Source organism: Stegodyphus dumicola, chromosome 3 (assembly GCF_044657685.1).
Source record: "Stegodyphus dumicola isolate Sdum_Otavi_A_Nest chromosome 3, ASM4465768v1".
Taxonomy (NCBI): Eukaryota; Metazoa; Arthropoda; class Arachnida; order Araneae; family Eresidae; genus Stegodyphus; species Stegodyphus dumicola.
Genome location: NC_140770.1, coordinates 95097695 through 95118767, shown reverse-complemented (window position 1 = coordinate 95118767; position 21073 = coordinate 95097695). Strand labels below are relative to the sequence as shown.

The following is a 21073-nucleotide window of genomic DNA, read 5'->3' as shown; positions in this document are numbered from 1 at the left end:
CATCTCTATTGGATAAATGCTGTAATCGTCATATATCGTTTTCCAGATATATTTGAAATTCAGAAATGTCTCAGTCATCTTAATAAAACGGAATTTTTTTATTTTAAGTTGCTTTTTCATTCATTATCAGCTGGAATACTACTTTTCTTTCAAAAGTGCGCATTAATGAATATTAGAAGAAAATCAATAAATAATAATTTGAAGGCATTGTATATGTTTTCTAAAGTATATAAATGTAAAGGAAAATTTTATGATGATTTAAGATTCATCTTGATCTGCATTTTGAAAACTACTTAATCAGTTTCGTTAACTAAAACTTTAATTCAGTTTCCTATGATAATTTTTAAGAACAGTTCGATATTAAGCCTGTTTGAGAAAATCTGTGTCAAAACTAAGAGATCATTGTAAGTTCGAATATGGATTAAAGATTCATATTGAAAGATAATTCACAGATTATTCATTGATAATTCGTAGGTAAATTGTACCATTCATGAGCAATATTAGTCTTTGTCTGAAATGCTGAGGGAAATTAGATTTCGATCATTAATCAGAGTACTGCTTCGATTGCAGTATAACTGGCCATGGAAAAATTAATTGCGCAGTCTTTCAGCTAGTATTGATAAAATTTGAGCTCTAATTAAACATTTTATATCATAATTTTATTTTGAGAATAAATTTATAGTAATTCTGCTAAATATACTAATGATGGAACTTGTGAATGAGCCAAATTAAATTTATTTCATTTTCGAAAAGGAATTAAATTTTTAATAATACACCTTTCATTAGAGCTTGCTTTAAAATGTTTACTCTATATATTAACTACTTTCAGTCAGTGTATTTATTAAATAATTATATCAACATAACCCTCACAATGTTTCTTAAACTATGCTTTTGATGAACTGTATTATACTACTTTGCATTCATTCCTGCAGATCATGATCTAAATTTTGACGATACTATAATATGGATAGAGTTTTTTTTTATTTTTAATATTTAAAACTTTTGTTATTACTGAAGACTAGCATTACAGAATGTCGTTCGCACTTTATGGAAACAATTTTTATAGCTAATTTTTATGCATGAAGGGGGTATTTCTTACGTCGATTTGCTTCTATCTGATAGTATTGATTCTTACCTATAGCTCTAGTTCGAATTTTCCATAAAAGTAAGCATTTCTTGGCACCATTATGTCAGTCTTATCCCATTCCTCTTGGATTATTTTCCAAAGTGTATTCCGTGCTCCTGGATGCAACTTTCCTAAAACTCGTTTTAACAAACCGAAAGCGCAAAGTCCATAGGAGAAGAGCGTCTGTTGATTCGATTAGTGTTTAATTAAATGGATTACATTTTATTCTAGTTTCCGATTCTTTCTTTGATTCATCATATTGTTGGTCACTATAGTCAACGGCTGCTACATAAGCAGCTGTTGACTTATAACGTCTCTAACGCTGACTTATAATGTCTTATAATTTCTTAAATTTTGGTAGCATAAACTAACTGGAGGTTAGAAGATTGTGTAGGGAATAATCCTCAAGTCCAGAAATAGGTGTAAAACCCTTTATTAACTCAAAGTTCACAGATGGCACCGACTCTGCTTACAAAAGCAAACGTTTTTGGCTTAACTTCGAAAAGGTAACGAGTAACTTAAAATTAAATGGAGTTAAGTTTAGCCTAACGGCTTCACAGCTTACTTAATACGCAGGCTGGTTCTCACTCGTAAAAGTCGGCCTAAACAAATCTAATGGCAAGAAGCGTTCATTGCCACAGAAATCTCTCTAGTAAATCAGAGACAGCAATGTGGCCTTCAGGGAGGCAGAGCATGCTTTAAATTCACTTTCCAAAACTTTTCCTTAAATATTAACTTCCTTGTACTTCATTTTAATACACGTGTGTTAACTCATTTACATTCTGGAGAAAATTGTGAGTTGAAAACAAAAGCAAAGGAAGGGTTGCTTCAAAGTAAAATTAACTGTTAAGTAAATTAAATAAATTTCCACTCTCATCGTGCGTTTCATTAGAGGCTTTTTGTCCATATGAAGCTTAACTGTATTAACGTCCTTTCCATACAAATTTACCAAATCTTGGAATTGTCATGATCCCTTTGAGAACGTTTCTGTACATTGAGGAAGTCGTTTCATACTCTTATTTTTATCACTTGAGAAATATAAATTGATATTTATTTCTATTACTTTTACTTAAATATATCTATGCTTCATCAAATGTTACCACAAATTTCAATTTATCACTAACTGTGTATTTTTATTTAATTTTCTAAAATTTGTTTTTCTTTCCTATGCTTTGGCAAAAGCAGATGAATCGGTCTAAACATCTTTTTTAACTTCAAATCTTTATAAATGATTTTACTTACAGTGTCAGAAAACATTCCCACTTTCGATGCAATGGATCTTTGAATCCGTGGATTTTCTTTCAGGATCAAAAACTTCACTTCTTGATATTTACTCGAATTCGAACAATCTTAGGATGCCATTCCTGACTATTTAGATTTTCAGATAGACTCTTTTTTCCTTTCAGATTTAATATATTAAAAATACCTTTCTTTGAAATGCAATAACTTCAATTTTTACACCTCTTTGCAATTTGTTGATACGAATTATTTTTTTCTCGAAAAGTTCATTTACGTAATCTTCGAGTTATTTCGAAACTAAATCTCTCATTCTGTATTCCAATCAAAACAAAACAGTAACAGATGATTAACTAAAAATGCCAAAATTTTGTCTCAAAGCGCTAACGAGAGAATTTGAATAGTTTCCAATATAGAAACTGTTCAAATTTTCTCGAAATACGAAATCGTTTCCATAAATTTTCTCGAAGTGCATTCCATTCAAATGCATTTCTCGAAGTGTTCCATTCAAATTTTCTCGAAGTGCGAAATCCTTTCCATAAAGTGTAAATGACTTCCTGTATAGTGAAAAGTAATAGTAGGATAAGTACCATTTTAACTTAGCGTATTTTGCGCAAGACTATTTCACAATTGTATTACTGAGGTTACAAGAGAAATTACTTACGCGATATGTTTAAATAGCTGTGATGCATATTAAAAGCTGAAAATGTACTTTGACAAAATTCTTATAAATTTATTTTTATAAGAAATTCACAGAACTGAGCTGTTCAATTCGCTTGCATTTTAAATGAATCATTTGTCATTGAAATATTAGATTTCAATGGTATATTTAAAATTTTTCAACATTTTAATAATGAAGTTTTATCTTTTTTAAATAGTATGTTAATAAATATTTTGTCCTGCGTCTACATCTTTTACAACAGAGCTAAAAATGACTTCATTGTTGTATTGAAATTTAGTAACTGGAACAATTTCAAGATTTCTTCAGTACTTTGAGTTATTAGATAAACAGAAATTATTTGTCATTTGTTCAAAACTGGTTTACCACGGAAATAATAAAAACACGATATATTTTCACAATGGTATTTAAACAATTCTGCATTAGCTGGTAAGTAGAAAAAGTGTTCTTCAAGTGAACTATTGTAAGTAAACTGAATAATGAAATCTGTGATTAATCTTTACTTAGATTAATCATATGTGGTAGTATAAATGGTGTCTCAAATTAAACTCGAAGCATCTTGCAATGTCTCGAAAGAACTTCAGAATTTTCAATGCTTTTTTATTCAAATTTATTACTGTATGTATAAAATGAGTAAAATCATATTGTTGGTCACTAGAGTATTTAACCAAAGATCACAACAGAGTAACATCAGCTTTTTTTTTTTTTTTTTCATCATTTTACCAATTCATTTCATCAAGTGATCATTTCACCACGAAAATAACGATTTCTTTATTAGCGACTGTATGTTTCCTAGGAGATAGATACATTAAGCCTTGTTAATTAAGCAGTTTTGCTTTTTTTAAGTGGAGAAGTAGCCTGATCATTAGTAGACACATACATCCATTACCATTCAAGAATTTTACGGAAATTTAATGTCCACTTAAGATTTTACTTATAAAATATATTACTTTTTAAAATAGTACACCGATTGAAGCATATGCAGAGAAAATCTTAGATTGAAATTGAACTTGATTAGACGTGAGAATTCGCATTTTTCTTTCTGTTGTTTACTAACTTCTATTTATATAACATTAAACAGCAAAGAAAGATTAGGAATTAAATTCATAAAATGATAATCATTAATATTACTATACTTCTATTTCAAGTATCTATAAAGATGGAATATTTTTACATATGCTCTTATATGCCTCACAAAATAAATAATATTGGTAATAAGACAGTTGGTCTTAAATGTAAATCTATAAAATAATTTAAGTGAAATAGAGAAAATAATGATTGTGTTAGTATTTAAACTTTTGGTACTACCCTTCAATTTTGAGATATAAAAAGGAATAGTAATTCGTGATAATTAACAATGTATTAAACAATCTGAGATTTGTGAACATTTAACGAAGAAATAGTATAGTCAGATTAAATCAGAAAACAAATCTAAAGTAGCGACGCAGTTTCTGTTAAGCCACTGTATATAATTAATGTCTTCTTCCTGAACTTGACGATATTGTTATTGTTTTTAGTATAAGAAATGCTGTGGCTCAGTATAAGCGTAATTCTAGTTCTATTCTTATTCAATAAACTGTGTTAATACAATAGAATTAAGTTTTTACCAAAGCGTGTGCAGAATTCGATAGAGAAAATTAATTAACTTGCTTCAAATATTGGCTGTTAGATTTATTTTAAAAAATTAGCAGTTTCTATTCTCACAGCTTTCACAAATATTCCAAGTCATTCACATTTTGAGTGAAAATCTTTGAACGATTGTAAATAAGGTTACAAATAAACTTCTGATTTTCATTAAAAATTTATAGACTGAATTAAAAAGTTAGCTTCTTGGAAAACTTACAAATGCAGAAAAATTATATTAAGCTTCCGTCATCCATCAAATCAATGGAACTTACAGATTTATTGCCATATGCTACAAAAAGACTATTTTACTTTCGTTTCATTTAATAACGTTAATCAGATAGAAATTTAAACATTGAAATAAATGCGTTATTGTCTGATAAATATAAATTTTGGAAAAGCTATTTTTGGATTGCCATTTCAGTTTTAATTTTACCAATTGATAATATCCGTTAAAAACTGAAGGTAATTTCTCTGTTCCATTTTTCATAATATGGAGCTTTAAAGGTAAAGAATAATAAAACACATTTCCGACTTAGGGTAGTCTTTCATTCACTGTATTGTTTTAGTTTTCGCTGTGTTGCTTAGCCTTTTCATTAAATTTATATTAACTGTATATAGTTTTTTATAATTCCATACGCTCAAAAATATATTATACATTTTATAAAAAAAACATTCACTAATGCATTAAATGTGAAAAAACATACTAAGGAGATTTTGTTTATGAGTTCATTTTATTTGAGTTGCTGTGTAATACACAAAAGTAGTTACACAGCTTTTATTTTTGAACCCATTAATCTTAGATATATGTGATTACAAAAATGTTTTAAATGACACATATATTCATATATTCACTTTTCAAATATACATTTTCAAATTTAATTAGCTCAATTTTATCTAACCAACGAAATCTTTCTTTTTATATGGTCCTCTGTTCCTTATGATTATATTTTTGAAAATTTTATACCCATTATAAAAAATAAAACTCGAAATGTTTGACTCCTATAAGTCGAAAATTGATCGAGATATTTAATTTCAAAATTTGGGATATCTGACGTTATTTCCAACTTTCCTTGAGGAGTCGGTTAGTAAATAAATTAAAGTAATTAGAGCTTAATTTTCTACCTTGAATAACATTCGATGGTATTCTTTTATTTTCTATAATTTAATCAAAACTGATAAGCCGAAACAATTTTCAAAAAAGCAATCTATAAGTTTTTTAGATGCTAAAAATAGGTTATTAATATTCTCATAAAGTTTCATTACTTTAAAATTATCATCTAATAACTAAAATTTTGTTAAATTAGAAATACTTAAAACTTTTAATTCTTGCAAATAATATTACAAATAGGCTATGAGCCATTACTGAAGCCTACAAGTGTTTTCTAGAACACTCACTTTATAAAATTCTGTGAATGCATACTTTCCTCGCAAAACAGAGTTAATTGATATCCTTTAATTCAGTTTGATTAAAAATTTTATTAAATAAATTAAATTAATTAGTTATTAGTCATCAGTAAACAGAATAAAAATTTAAAAAATTAAAATTTGATAAAAACATCGTTTAAAATTTTAACAAAATCAAATAATTCTTATGATAGATCAAGAATATTTTTATTATTTACTTTTATTATTAATACTCTTTCTTTAATATTATCAAAAACTTGACTGTATTTATTTTTCTGCTAAAAGTAAAAATTATTTTTCTTTAAACGGAACTAGTTAATTAAACATATGTGTTATTTTTATGGAATGTAACTTTTCCGATAAATCTTTATACTTATACTTCTGCTCAATAGGTAATGTTTACTTTTTGCTGGAATTAAAGGCATAACTTGGTTTTATTTGGATCTTATTCTAGCATATGGCAGGATAAAGAATTAAAAATATATCTTTCAATGAAATATTTTAATTCAGTTTACGATAATGTGTTAAACGTTGTGGTTGTTTGCAATCTAAAAAAATGTTCATTTTAATTGATTTAACTCAAAACTAATTTCAAGTATCTATATATCCAGCATAATCTTATCTCCACCTTAAACTGATATTTTCAATACAAGACGACCACGCATAGAGAGTTCTAACACAAAAGAAAGAAGAAAATTACGAAGGGAAATGAAAACATAAATTACTTTGTCTATAAAAACAACGTACCTATGGAAGTTTAATTTTTCATTTTTAATGCATCAATTATTTCTGAACATCCAATAACAGAACAAAAAAAAATCATTGTGTCACTTTAAATTTAAAAAATGCCGAAAATGTTGTCGAGGATATCATCGACGCCCATAGCATCCCATTGTGAAGAGGAAGTGGGCAAGGGAAAAAAAAAAGACGTATGGGATGAAAGCTGATTGCTTCATATTTGTGGCACAGTGACCGCTTCATATTCCTATTACGTCCATTGTTGCAAGAAGTCTGGAATCACTTTTCAGACGAAAACGAGACTTATCAGAAAGTCATCAGTAAACAGAACTCCGCTCCAGTTTAGTCTCGATTAATTCCCACCACTGCCAACGACTGCCTTTCACAGCCCTTGTCAATGAGACATAAATCATGGGCTTCCTTGCATTTTAACCCCCTTTTATGCAGTCTCACGATATATATACAAGAAAGTAGGCGATGTAATAGGTGATGGACTTTCTGTAGCTTCAGCGAACTCCTTGCAATCTCGGCTAACGTTAGCTGTCTATTTCTTTTAGCATTTGTTGCTAAATAACGGTCTTGGCAATATAATGTGGTACGTTTTCCAGTCTAACCTCGTTGTGTGGTGCATAATTCACCACAACAAATTTTTTATCTTTGTTTCCCTCAACTTGACCTGGTAGTTCTTTCTATACATGTGAAAAGTACGGGCGTAAAATTTTGCATATTTCTTTGTTGTGAAGGTAAATCTCATTAGACTACATGGTAACACACAACTTGAGCTACCGGCCAGTTGTCTTTTATTGCACTTCGTAAAATTATCATTAAGTACCTTTTTTTAATTTTTTCTGCCTGTGTAAAAATATACCTGCAACGTTTATTTTAATAATTAATTGTTTTCAATCCGGAAATTTTAAGACATTTTTTGAGGCATGAAGTAATACATTTTCTCATTAAATTTAATGAAATTGGAATTTATTTGCATTATTCCCCGCTTACAATTTAAGATCACATTATAGCGTGTTAAAATAAAGCATACATTGGACTCGCTTACATCGAGAAATTCTGCGTGAGCAATTAATAAATCATCATACTTTTATCTTAACCCCTTTTTTAAAAAAAAAGATACAACATATTATAATGTTAAAAATATGGCTGAAAAAGACTTGAAAGTACACTGATAAGTGACTGTACTCATTTCTGTAAAGAACTCGTACACTCTACTTCATAAGATAGAATAATATTTTTTTTAGATTTCAGTTTTTTTTTTTTTTTTTTTTTTTTTTTTTGATTTAGTTAAATTTGTCTGCAAGGTTTTATTGCTTAGAAAAATTTGTAAGCTAAATCTTTTATGAGTTTTAATAAATTTATGTTTTTTATTTTACCCGGTGAATATGACATGGTTCTCAAATAAAAAGCAAAAGACCAAAAAAGACTTTTAACTAATATAAAATATTAACAGGTTTTTGTAACTGTTAATTAACAATCAATTTAATATAACAGTTCATTCAAACGTAATAGAATAAGTCAAAATTTAATATTTCTAAAAGTAATGACATAGCAAAATGTGATATCAGGGAAATTTACAGAAAGACATCAGATTTCTTTTCTTTAATTCACAAAGGTATTTTTGCCAGTATAATTACATTTTTTCAGGTGACGCTTTTGCTGTCCTCGTAAGCAGCCGTTTTGTCAGAAGGTCGTACTGGTTTTGTACGAGATGGTGGGATGATCTTTCAGGATCATGTTAGATGTAAGGTTACAAAATTCAGCACCTAAGGGAACTGAAATTAGTATATTTCTAGAGATGTCATAAGTTTACAAATAGAGCTATACATATGGGAAACATTGCTGACTGGCTATTAAATGTCATGTGTACTGAAGAGGCTCACTTAGCTTCATTATTAATGAAAGCGCAAAGGTACACAGCAGCGGCATCTTGGCGAGAGGATCCCGCATGCGATTATGAAAACCCCTTTGCGTCCACTAAAAAGTCGTGATATAATATTGTTTCATTGCGCCATTCATTGTACGTTCCCTTTTCTTCATAGTGTACAATAAATATCATTCTGAATATTTAATGTTTAAAGTAAATTTGAACTACGTGACATGAATATTTTTTGAATAAACTATTCGGAAGCATTAAAAAAATATATTTTTTATTTTATTTATTTACTTAAGAACGTAGAACGTATGATCCAATGATAAGAACCCTTATTTTCGACAATATTTTTTGTACATTCTGTTACATACTGAGTTATTTTTATCATCTATCTGCTAATTTCAAATAAGAAAGAAAGACACTAATATAATGACAGAAGTTAACAAAAAATAAATGATCTTCAGTCGTATAATGATTCAAAAATCTGTACTTTCTAAGATGCTTTTAGAAAAGGAATAAGTAAATTTAGAAACTAATTTAAATATGATTCGTTTTATTTTTCTCGCGAAACGTTAGTTAAAAAAAAAGAAAGAAAGAAAACTTGCTTATAAAATCTGGATTGGCTTAGGCGCATAGTTTGACAGGAATAAGTCATATGAAAAAGTTTGACAAATAAGAGCTTAAGTTTTCCGTTTTCTAAAATTTTGAGCTTAGAGTTTCCTGAAGTTTTCTTACTCTTGTAATCAGAATCCACTTAAATACTTTTATTGATATAATAAATAACTAATATATTAAATTAATTCTCATAAGCTTAAATCTAATTCAATAGAATTAGAAAAACAGTTAATTCATTGGCTAAGTGTTTTGGAGAGAAAAATTAATTTGCACATCAGATTAAAGCATTTTATTGAAGTTAGAAGTACTTTAATACAAAGTTAAAACACTTTAACTGGCACAAAATTTATATAATACCTACGTTTTTTAAGGGACGAAGCTTACGGCTTCTTGGCAGAAATATTTTTGAAGAACTATTAAGAAGGAGAAAAAAAGAAAGAAAAAAATCTATCAAAAATTCTACGTCGAGTATGTAATATATATCACTAGAAACATCTTTGATAAATTACAGTAATGCTGCAAACGTTTTTAAAAATTATCAGTTAGATATGTTGTGAGTTAAATACATTAAAAATATCACTAAGCAGATATATTCTTAAAATAAAATAAAATCTTGATTATTAGAAGGAGCTTTTATTTTTTCAAATTGCTCAGTTTTCAAAGCCTGACCATTACGTTTTGAATGATAAATAAAAGAAAAGATCTTATTTCATGTCAAATGGCATCACTCTGGAAACAGGGGGAGGGGTAATAGCTAGGCCGCATACGAGATAAATTAAAATCTTACGATCCATGCAACAACAATACTTGCCAAGATGCGTAAATGATATAAAGGATGATAATGATATAAAGGAATGTAACGTAGCTTCCCAACAGAAATTTGGAAAATTTCTACTAAAACATCAAAAATAAAATCTGAAAGCTTTCAGATTTTATATCACGCCCAAAGGGGCGTTTTCTTAACGTTTGTGTGTTACTTTTATTTATTAAATATCACATTTTTTGCACTTAAACCATAAAATTCAATTCAATAGCAATATCACAAAATATTTAAAAAGGGCATATCTTTACAATTTCCGATGCAGAGTGTCACGTGCTGGAGTTATTTTTCCCCCCGTACAGTGTTGCCATTCCTCGCTTTGAAATCGTGGAGTTTCTTAATCAAAAATTCTTTAATGCCTGACAAAATATGAAATAGATAATAACACAAATTCCAAGTTTGGGCTTCCAGATGTCCATATTCGAGTGGAGGACTACGTTATTCAAAATTTGATGATTCTAGGTACCGTCGTTTTTTTTTTTCACAGTGCGAGAAACATACATGCATTCATGCAGATTCTTCAATATTTAATTTCTTTAAAAATAATGCAGGGCTCTTATATTTGGTGGCAACCATTTGAAAAGTGAAACGCCATTTTATAGTGGACGACGCAAAATGACAAAACGAAATTAATAGCCCTTCTGGGCAAATTGCGCCTTTAGACTAAAAAAAAGGTGGGGGGGGGGAATAGAAATTTTTGCAATGAACCTGTTACATGAACTTTATCTTCGCTTTATACTCTTTTTTGCCATGAATAAATTTAAATACCTGAAAATGTGTCATTTTTAATTCTTAATCTTTTATATCTTGAAAATACTTTTCGCTCTATCTCCATCTCTTACTAGATTTCTTTACCGAAAAACTTACAAAAAGGAAAATAGCATAAATATTTGAAATCATTAATCTTCAGAAAGGGTTTACCTAATAGACATGTAATGAAATCTTATAAAGAAATAATATTTGTTATTTTTTTCCTTACCTTAACAATTTTCTGTTCGAAAACAATTAGAATATTGTGATTATATTAGTATTTAATATGGAAGCGAAAAGAATTATTCATATATATGCTGGATGTTCTTAAAGACATATATTTAGACGCATCATATTTTCTTGGGACATATATAAGATCTCTTTATATGGTACACATTTCTTTGTTTGGCTGTCTTCTGTCTTGTTACTTTTCAGAATTCCGTCCAATTCAGCCGTCCAGTCTGTTTATTTATTTATCTATATGATCCTGTTTATTTATCTATTATTATTATACTATATCCTGTTTATTATCTATCTAATTTTATGATATCTTATCTTGCATTTATTTTCATTAATAATATACCTCTCTAGGGACTAGAATTTCTAGCATATTTATGAAGTGCTTAGTTTTTATCCATTTTCTCAATCATGTTAATATTTGTTTTCCTTTGTCATACAATATGGACTAAAACCCTTTGAACGTTTCTAAATTATTTATTTTAAAATACATTTAGTTTCTATACTTCTACATATTAGTGTTGGTGTATTTAATTATGGCAAAGCACACTAGGGCTATCTGCCTAAGGGGAGGGATGCCTTTCGTGGAGGACTTTCTAAGGGAAACTGGCTCGTATACACGTTACACATGGGGAAAACCACGAAAACGCCCATGCAGCCAGCCCGTTCGCGGGATTCGAACCTCGGACCGAACTACCAGTGTTCAGCGACTTTACCGCTCGGCCGCTGGTGGGCCCTTTTACATATTATCACTTTCAGATATGTATAAAAGAACTGGTCACCTTGTTCCATAAAATTTTAAAACTTTTTATGAATATTTAGAACGTACGTGGTTGAGAAGAATTTTTCTATATATTCATTCATATAAAACTTACAAATACTAAAACTCATATTGGTTAACTAGGCGTTATGTTAATTAACAGTGCTTATGTATAAAAATAATAATATAACTGTTACATGTATTTCTCTTTCCAGCATCGTACGACAGTGACCATCTCCGACCCGGAGGAGGAAATGAATGATATCCAGCTGCGGATACCAGATAGAAGGAGAACTTCTTCCCGTCGGCGACCGCATGACCATAAATATGGACGTTGCTTCCCACCAGTGGTCATGGTTTCGACTCCGGTCCCATCTGATGACCCTTCGGACACTCAGAGCACGGCCACACCTTCACCGAATCCTTCATCGGAACTTGTTAGGATTTCCACGCTCTGAGTTCCATCCTCATAACCTATCAAGCGAGCCCTCACACGTCCCATCCCAAGAGAACCAACGCGCCTTTCTCTGTGCTTACTCTGTAAAAGAGTTAGTGATGTCATAAGTTTTTACGCAAAATGCAAGAGCACCTGCTGGCAGAGAGCAATGAGTCGTAAGCATGGATGGAAGGACAATGCATGCTGTTTCCCTTCATCCAATAATTTGCCTTCAACATTAGCAAGGAAACATTATATCATTAACCACACCATAAAATCAGTCTCATTTCATCTACGAATAGCACTCATTCACACACCTGAAAACACTGGTGATATAGCAAATAGTTTAGGTGGCATTTCATTATGCGTTCTTTATTCCAGCTGTCTTTTGTTAAATCAACAGAGCAAGTTTTAGATAGTGAGCACAGAACTCTTATCAAAGCGATTATTCACCGAATTTGTAGTCTTTTTAACTTCCGCAGCATTGCTATATAAACTAAAGAACTTCACAAACGTTGTTAATTTTTAGAAATACTTATATTTTTTACGGTCCAAAATTTGCTTTTCTTAATAAAAAGTATATAGAAAATATAAGGAAATAAAGTTGAAAAAAATCCAATAGAGATTAAGATTAGTAATAGATTTAAAATCAAAATTAACAGCGATTATTAAGAAACAATCTGTTAAACAATGTAAACTCAAAAGTACATTTGACATAGAATTTTATTATATTTTTTTATAATTCAGCAATTACTTAATTTTGGCTAAATATTTAAAATTGACTGACACAAGTTTTTCATATTTTTGCATTTTCTTATTTGCTGAAAATGATCTGTAGTTTTTGATGTACTTGGCAATTTAAATTACAGTAATAGGAAAGGCTATCGTGATGCTAGATTCTGAATCTATTAGAGGACATTTAGTAACTGCAGAAATTCATCATCATTACAAACAAGCATTCATTATAGTTATGCATTGTCCTTAAATGTATGCATTATGGCTCTTTGGCATAGCCCAGGTTACTAAGAAGAAAATCATCTTCAATATTTCAAATATTATATGTAGAATAAAGCGTCGCACTCACCATGCCTCTACCACCATCTGAAGTTTTTGAAGTTGTCATCTAAATTCAGATTACCGCCATTGCCATAGTGATAAAAGATTTCATAAATGTCTCTAGATTCAAGAGAAGATAAAATATTTTAGCTCTGATTTCTAAAAGTGGTCTGAGAGAAAGCGGCGCAGAAGCATTGTTACTTGTTTCATAAACAAGTACAATATATGAAATTAAACTGTACGAAGAATTCATTATCACATAGACAAGGCTCGAATAATAATTTATGCTGGTACGTACCTGTTAATTAATATATTAATAAGATAAGCTAAAATATATAGTGCATTATATTAAAACGTTTTCAAACATAAATTTTCCTAAGAAACAAATAAATTTCAAAGTGGTACACAAGAAAAATAACTTTTTCTTTACTCTTATTAAAGCTTTAAGCAGAAAAGAAACTGAAACATTCTAACATAAAAGAATAAATATTTCGTTTTTAATAATGAATGATTTTTTTTTATTTTATAATAGAAAGCTTTATTTTTATTGGCGATTATAATTTTTACTTACTTTCAAAAATATTTTTAGTAACAGTATCTTTATGTATTTTGGGGGCTATATTTTATTTTAACAGCCGTCATTGGTTATGAGAATTTATTTCAAGAACAAATTTGGAACAATCGGAAATTATATCCAAGCTAAGAATGCTTACATTTATTTACACTTTTTAAAACATAGTCTGAGTCTAAACAAGAAGTAACAAATATGACTGTGAATAAATATGCTGACTAGCGGGCAAGCCCGCCAGCAGAGCGGGCTGAAGCCCGCTATATATTGCTCGTGTGTAAAAGAGTTCCCGTGTTAAATTTCGCCGGTATTCGAAAGTTGGACCGAAATACCAGTGTTCAGCGATTTTACCCGGGCTGCGCCCGCTTAATTCCCAAATGCGTCCATAAGAACTTGCATACACGTTACACGTGCGGAAAATCACGAAAACACCCATGCATCGAGCCCTTTCGCAGAGATTCGAAAGTTGGACCGAACTACCAGTGTTCAGCGATTTTACAGCTAAGCCGCTAATGGGGGACTCGTACGAAGTGTAATCGAAAAATTTTTGGGCTATGATATTCCCATAAGACTCGTCATTAAAATTCCTTTATTTAAATTTTTTGTTAGACTTCAACTCCTGTCTATAAATTTTATACGTAACATCTCTTTTTATTTTTGTTTCATATCACTAAATATATACTGGCATTTAAATGTCTGTAAAATGGTAAACGAACATTTTGGAAGCGTTATTGTACAATTTTTTTCATTCCTGCAAGCAATACTTTTTACTTTGAGCAAACCTTTGATCTTAGCCGTAACTGTAACTGCTTTCTGCGCGTTTGTTTACATTTTCAGAGCTAATAATTTTTCGTCAGTTATTTTTGTTTACCTCCTAAAAATGTTCTTGTAAGAATCTTAATAATATACTGACTATATTTACACCATTAGATAAGAAAAAAAAAGATTATATTTTGCTATTGTTTGACACTATACTGCAATACACAAAAATAAAACAATCCCTCTAGTGTCCTATACATTATAGCTACTATAGCATAATAAATAGCTATCTTTGAAGCCAGCGATATACCATATGAGAAACTCTTCCATTTACTTTTAATGTTTTTGCTTTGAGGATAGATCATTAATGGATTAGAAATTGGTTTAATTAATATACGTCTGTTTATTTTTATGTTAAATAGCATATATGTTTTTTTGTTCCTAGACTTCATAGTTGATGTTATAATTATTTACTAAGAAAATTTTGAAATCAGTCGTTTTTTCTCGTTACTTGATTATTATAAATAAACTTGTTAATTAAGCAATATAATAAATTTAAATTATGATAGTTTTATAAAGTAGTAATTTATATTACACTATTCGTTTGTTTTACTTTTATTAAATAATTTCAAAATGAAATCCTGATTAGCAAGCTATTAGATGAAAAAGATTGAATTAATAACTATCTTTCCGTCACAATAAGAACTAATTGCATCATACCACTTCCATTTGAGTTTCAAAATTTCAATGCAATGAAATGTATAAATTATGCATATTTTAGTACAGTGTTTAATATAGTAACCAATCCTTTTAGTTGAATGTCTCAATAAAATAGAAAGCTAATGCTGTGCTTCTGTGCCACTTTCTCCAGATTAAGCATCCTTGAAGACTGACTGTATTCTTCCCATCAGCCATGAAGCTGGTCCGATATATGTGATCACGTGAATTGTGAAAAAAATCGATGTCAAATTTAACTTCCTGTGATGAAATTGACGAAGTTTACAAAATAACTAATAACATGAGCGTTATAAAAATACGAACATTTTATTCTTGCAACAAATAACAACAAAAATGAACTTGGAAGAAAATATTACTGCTGACATTAATAAGTTCTCTTCAGTGGTCCAGTCAGTGATGATACAATCTAGTCAAAGTTCTGGAAGTATAAAACTATATATTAAAGTTTAGCAAGGCCTAACTATCACCTGCTTTTTACCCTACAACGCATATGGATTGTATTATTAGATAATATGGGTAAAAAGGAGGTAAAACGAAGGTATTCTTTGGTTGTCACTTTGAGTGTGTTTTATTATCCTTCCTCTTCCTAAACGAAAGACTCCCGCCATAGTTTTTGTTTTCACATTACAAAAGAAATTTCGTATGTTCATTGTTGTTACACAAAACTGTTTCTTGAATCAAATGCCAGTGTCTAGCCGAGTCAATTTTTGTTCAGTTGAGCGAAATAATTTAGATGTCAAAGCTGCGCAAAAAAAATCGTTAACTGGCGAAACGTAGATTCTTCAGATTGCTGTTATCACAGCGCCATCTATGGGCAAAACCTGTAAAAATTCTGTTTCGTCTTTTCTTAAGTTCAGGGATTACTTAAAGAAATATATTATACTTAAAAGTTTTCCAAGAAAGCAGACAAATATATTTCAGGTATTGATACTTTGGTATGGTGTTTACATCCTTTATTATTACCTTATAAGTAAATGGTATATGTTTTTGACGGAGTAGAACTTACTATCAATGAATGTCGGAAAACTGCTTAAGAAACTTAACACATTTTTTAATTAGGTAATGTACTTTTTAATAAATATATATATACATATATCTATATATACAAGCGTAATTCAGAAAATGCTTAAAACTTACATTAACTGAATTGCATTAATATACACATATTCTTCGAAGAAATAACGTTGAATATTCTTGTTGCAAATTCGTGTTTACTGCGACATGAATGAAATATATGAACTTCCAAATTTCTCATATGTGATATAATACAAAAATATTTTACATTTTATAATGTGTATTACATTTGAGCAGCTGAGAATTTATTATAAAAATTAACTTGAATTCTAAATTTTATTTTATAGCTCTTTTTTCTAAATTAAAATTTCTTTCGAAACTATGCGAGTAATTTTTCATTTGATTATAATTATTTTAACCCTTTTTATGAGATCATTTATTTGATTTAACATTTGTATTTCTTCAAAGTTTTACAAATTTAAAAATTCAAATGAATCCTTTTAGTTTTATAAATTAATAATTAAGTATATTTCACAATAATTTTTTAACTGAATTTTAATCTCTCGAGGAGTCTTATGAAATGCAAACACATATATCAGCAAAGTATTACAAAGTTTAAGAATGCATTTAATTCGATATTTTGTACAACAAAACAAATAAATTGCTATTAGTTGATTGAGAAGTTCTTCTCTGTAAAAAAACATACTCTGAAGAAAGAAATATAAAAACCAGAATATTTTTGTATCACACACTCGACGCAGAGCATTGAAAATGTTTACCGACAACCGAAAGCACTTTATTACATTTCTCTGGGCATTTTCGCTGCTCACTGCTTTAAGCCTTCCAATCCAAGTTTTCTTTCATTTTCTTTTTACATGAAATGTGATGTTCTCCTTCAAGAAGGTGCAAGATAGTGATGTTGTTGTATATGTTAATTTATTTTGAGGAATCTGTATATAAGCTAAGACAATGAACAGTCTTTATTTCTTTTTCAAGTACCACACAAAAGCCCTACATATATATATAATTATATATGTATGTGTATGTATAAAATAATCAACCTCGCTGTGTATACAACATTTCAGAAAAGGTTGTGTTGCCTTTTGAACAACGTTTTCCTTCTGCAATCCTTGCCTGCCTAATTAGGTGCTTTGCTTCTCTGTATAAGGGTTACCAAACGTAGAAAAATTAACACTAATTATTACGAAACAAAATTATAAATCAGAATAACTGAAAGCGTTGATATATTAAGCAGCTGTACAAAATAATGATTTTCTTGGTGCAGTTTCTCTCATATTTGCGAAATTAAAAGGTACATTATATCTGTTGCGTTGAATTATGCATTTATTTAATTATCAATTGTTAATTATAATATCGTATAATATATTATTTTATAAAGCATTAATGTTTTAAATTCTTTATTGATTATCCAGAAGTTCATATATACTTAAAGCGTAATGTATTAATCTATATGTAAGATAGTTTATATTAATTTTTCCATTTTGAATTTTTTCATTAATATTACGGCTCAGTCACAGACTGATATACAGATATTACAGAACAGTCGCAAAAATATTTAAAAGAAAAATCCTATTACAGTTTTTCTTGGAAGATCAGAAAAACTGAACTGTGACAATTTTAAATAGTTTTGATGTACCCTTTCTTATGCATTTTAAAAAGTGTAAATTCGTACAATATTTTGCACAAGCGTAAATTCTGGCTCCACACTTAATATAAATTGGCAATGATCAATGATCTTTAAAGGATTTAATTAATTCCGATTTCATTTTAAAATATGGGTTCAAATCGAATGCTACTACATGAATTTCTAAAGGCTAAGCAGATTTCGAAATAGTGATAGTAATAGACGTAATAAGAAATAGTAATAATAATAATAAATATTGTAAATAATTTATTTTGTGCAGTAAACAATAAATTCACTATTCGAAATCGAAAATAATTTTTCTAGATATTTGTAGTTTCAAAAGTAAAATGATAATATTTCGCGAAATTTATTATTAACAAGTTTCACATACACAAATTTATCTTTTAGAATTAGTATATGGAAAGTTTTCTAATTTTAAAGTTAACTGAAATCAAAATATAGCTGCATTTTGAGTCCTCACAAAATGATTTTCCAGATCTCAAAAATACCACACAATATTCCTTATGTTTCCAGAAGTCTTTTCTAATTAGGATTTACCACAGTTAAACTTTACAAAATTAAAAATACTCATAACAATTAAATTAATCAATTAGTTTAACTTATTGGATTTATTATCGGTATCCACTTCAATTCTTTTATAATAATAATAATTTTAACGTTAAAATGCATTCTGAGTTTCAAAATTATTTTTTTTCATTGAAGTTAAAATCAAAATTGATCACATTATTCATAAAAGCTCATAGTATGTATATAATATCAAAACCACTTTCACCAAATTTAAAATTTTGAAGAAGAATAATTCTTGTGGTTTGAATTAAAACAAAAACTTTTAAAAGCAATAATAAAAAAATATTATGTAAGAGAGAGAGAAGTATACCAAGATACATGCATAATAAGAAATAATGTCCAGTCCTAAATTAATGCATTCTTGTCAATTATTCTTCATAACGAAATATTGATAATTTTTATCATCCTTTACCGTACAGCCATCTGAATTGAACATAATTTATTAAATGCAGACGGTTGCGTATGAGCTTATGGTATTTCCAGATGTATCTGATTTATTTTTGATGAGAAGTAAATTCTTAAAATGATTTCTTGCGTCCGCATCCGAGCTTATTGTTTTTTGCTACTTCTCTTTTTAAAAAAAAATGCAAAACAAGATCCCTATATTTTTTATGGGATCAAATTTGAAAATATTTGCATGTAGTTTTGTTAATCATAATTTTAGCAACTGGCAAAATATAGCACCAAGATCACTTAGAAAATTTAATTACCTTTTTTTATAAACCATGTATTTTTCGAATAAGGTAATTTTTTATACACGACGATTACCATTTTAAATAAAATATTTACAATTAAGTTCATTCACATATATAATGGAATCGAATTTTATCCTTTTAATACAGAAGTTGGTTTTTAATTTACTTTCAAAGAAGTCTCATTATTTTTACATTTCACCTGCATACTAACATTCACACATTTTTGCTGCTATCCGCTTTTATAAACCGCCTATTTTTTGCTGCGGGTCTATTAGAGGGAACATAAATTAAAAAAAAAAAATACATTTGATGAGTTGATTTTTAAAGGCATACAATAAAAGCATTAAAATTATTTTAATTATTTAATATGATACATAAGCTTGTATATTTGAAAATTTAATTTTATGCGCTTCTGATTTGCACAGCAGAGGCAATTTTTACAGAATTAACTTTTTTACAGCAATAAAACTAACTACTTGTTCCAAACGATTCATTTTCTGATATTCGATTCACATGGTCTACGGAATATTTCATCACAAATATGATTGCCATCAAAACTCAAAAATATTTTGCTTTCAGATAAAAGGCATCTTTAAAATAGCATTTTACTACAGAGCAGTAATAAAGGATGATTAATTCTTAAAAGTAAAATGCAATTTCTATGCTAGATATAATAAAAAATCATAAATATTAGCATGTACTATCTTTCTAATGGTAATAATGGTTTTAAAAACAAGACATACGTTTGGTAACCCTGAAGGGATAGCGCCTTACACAAAAACAGCGATGTAACGAGCTTGATATGAAATATCTTCATAAGATAAAACTATAACCTAAGACCATCGTATAAGCAATTCTAATATAAAAAAGTATTTCACCATATTTTCCTTAAAAAGAATTTGTACATGATGAAAAAAAGCAATTTACAAGCTCATTATTTCGTTAAAAAAAAGTAAATCTTTGTCATACCTTGAAACAAAATGCCTATTATGCAGAAATGTTCATATAATAAAAAAGTATCTTATTGTGTGTTTAGCACTCTATGTGTTAAAAGCTGCTAGAAAAGGCCTTTAATAAACGCCTGTTTTCCGTTTTCTTGTGTCTTCCTTTGTTGTAGCACTCCTAATTTTTATTTTTATTTAATCCATTTCTTTTGTGTAACAAAAATATGCTTCGAGAATAAACTTCTCATAATAATGCATATAAAACACTGAGAACTATTTTTCTTTATTGATAATTAATTTTTGTTATCGTTTTGAAAAGATAATCTTAAATGCAGAAGAAAGTGAAAGGAAACAAATGGCAGAATTTAGTTAGTTAATATTTCGAAAAGTCAATGAAACACTAAAATCATGAAGCAAAAAATATCATGAAGATAAATAGAAGCCGCAAAGTAAAAGAATTCACAATTTATGATATGTTATGACACTTCCTTAGACCCATGCTCCATTTTTAATGCAACTGCCAATCAGAATTTCCCACTACATACTATAAACTTATAGAGAGAGAGTACACGGAGTAAACTTGTAGAGTTTTACACGGGTTACCTAACAATTTCGTTCCTCTTGAAAAACAGGAAATTATGTTAAAAGCCTCAAAATCGAAAGAAGTTTATGTAAAATCTACACCGAGCTACGAGGATTTTTTTTATGAATAATTTTACAAATCAGAGAGCGACTGCAATTTCTGATTACATCAGAT

The 21073-nt window shown here is 29.0% G+C and overlaps 1 protein-coding gene across 3 annotated transcripts in view; it reads left to right on the top strand.

Annotated features, from left to right (window-relative positions):
• The window catches only part of LOC118184605 (potassium voltage-gated channel protein Shal-like), a 558555-nt gene extending 538090 nt beyond the window's left edge, over positions 1-20465 (top strand). For 2 of the 3 annotated variants that reach the window (XM_085813100.1, XM_085813099.1), the window contains one exon: positions 12089-12284. In XM_085813100.1, the coding sequence (XP_085669226.1) occupies positions 12089-12135 (47 nt within the window). In that variant the 3' untranslated portion in view covers positions 12136-12284. Of the gene's footprint in view, positions 1-12088 lie in introns of all 3 variants that reach the window. The other variant, XM_085813098.1, reaches the window with a different exon arrangement.
• Positions 20466-21073: the final 608 nt, after the last annotated feature.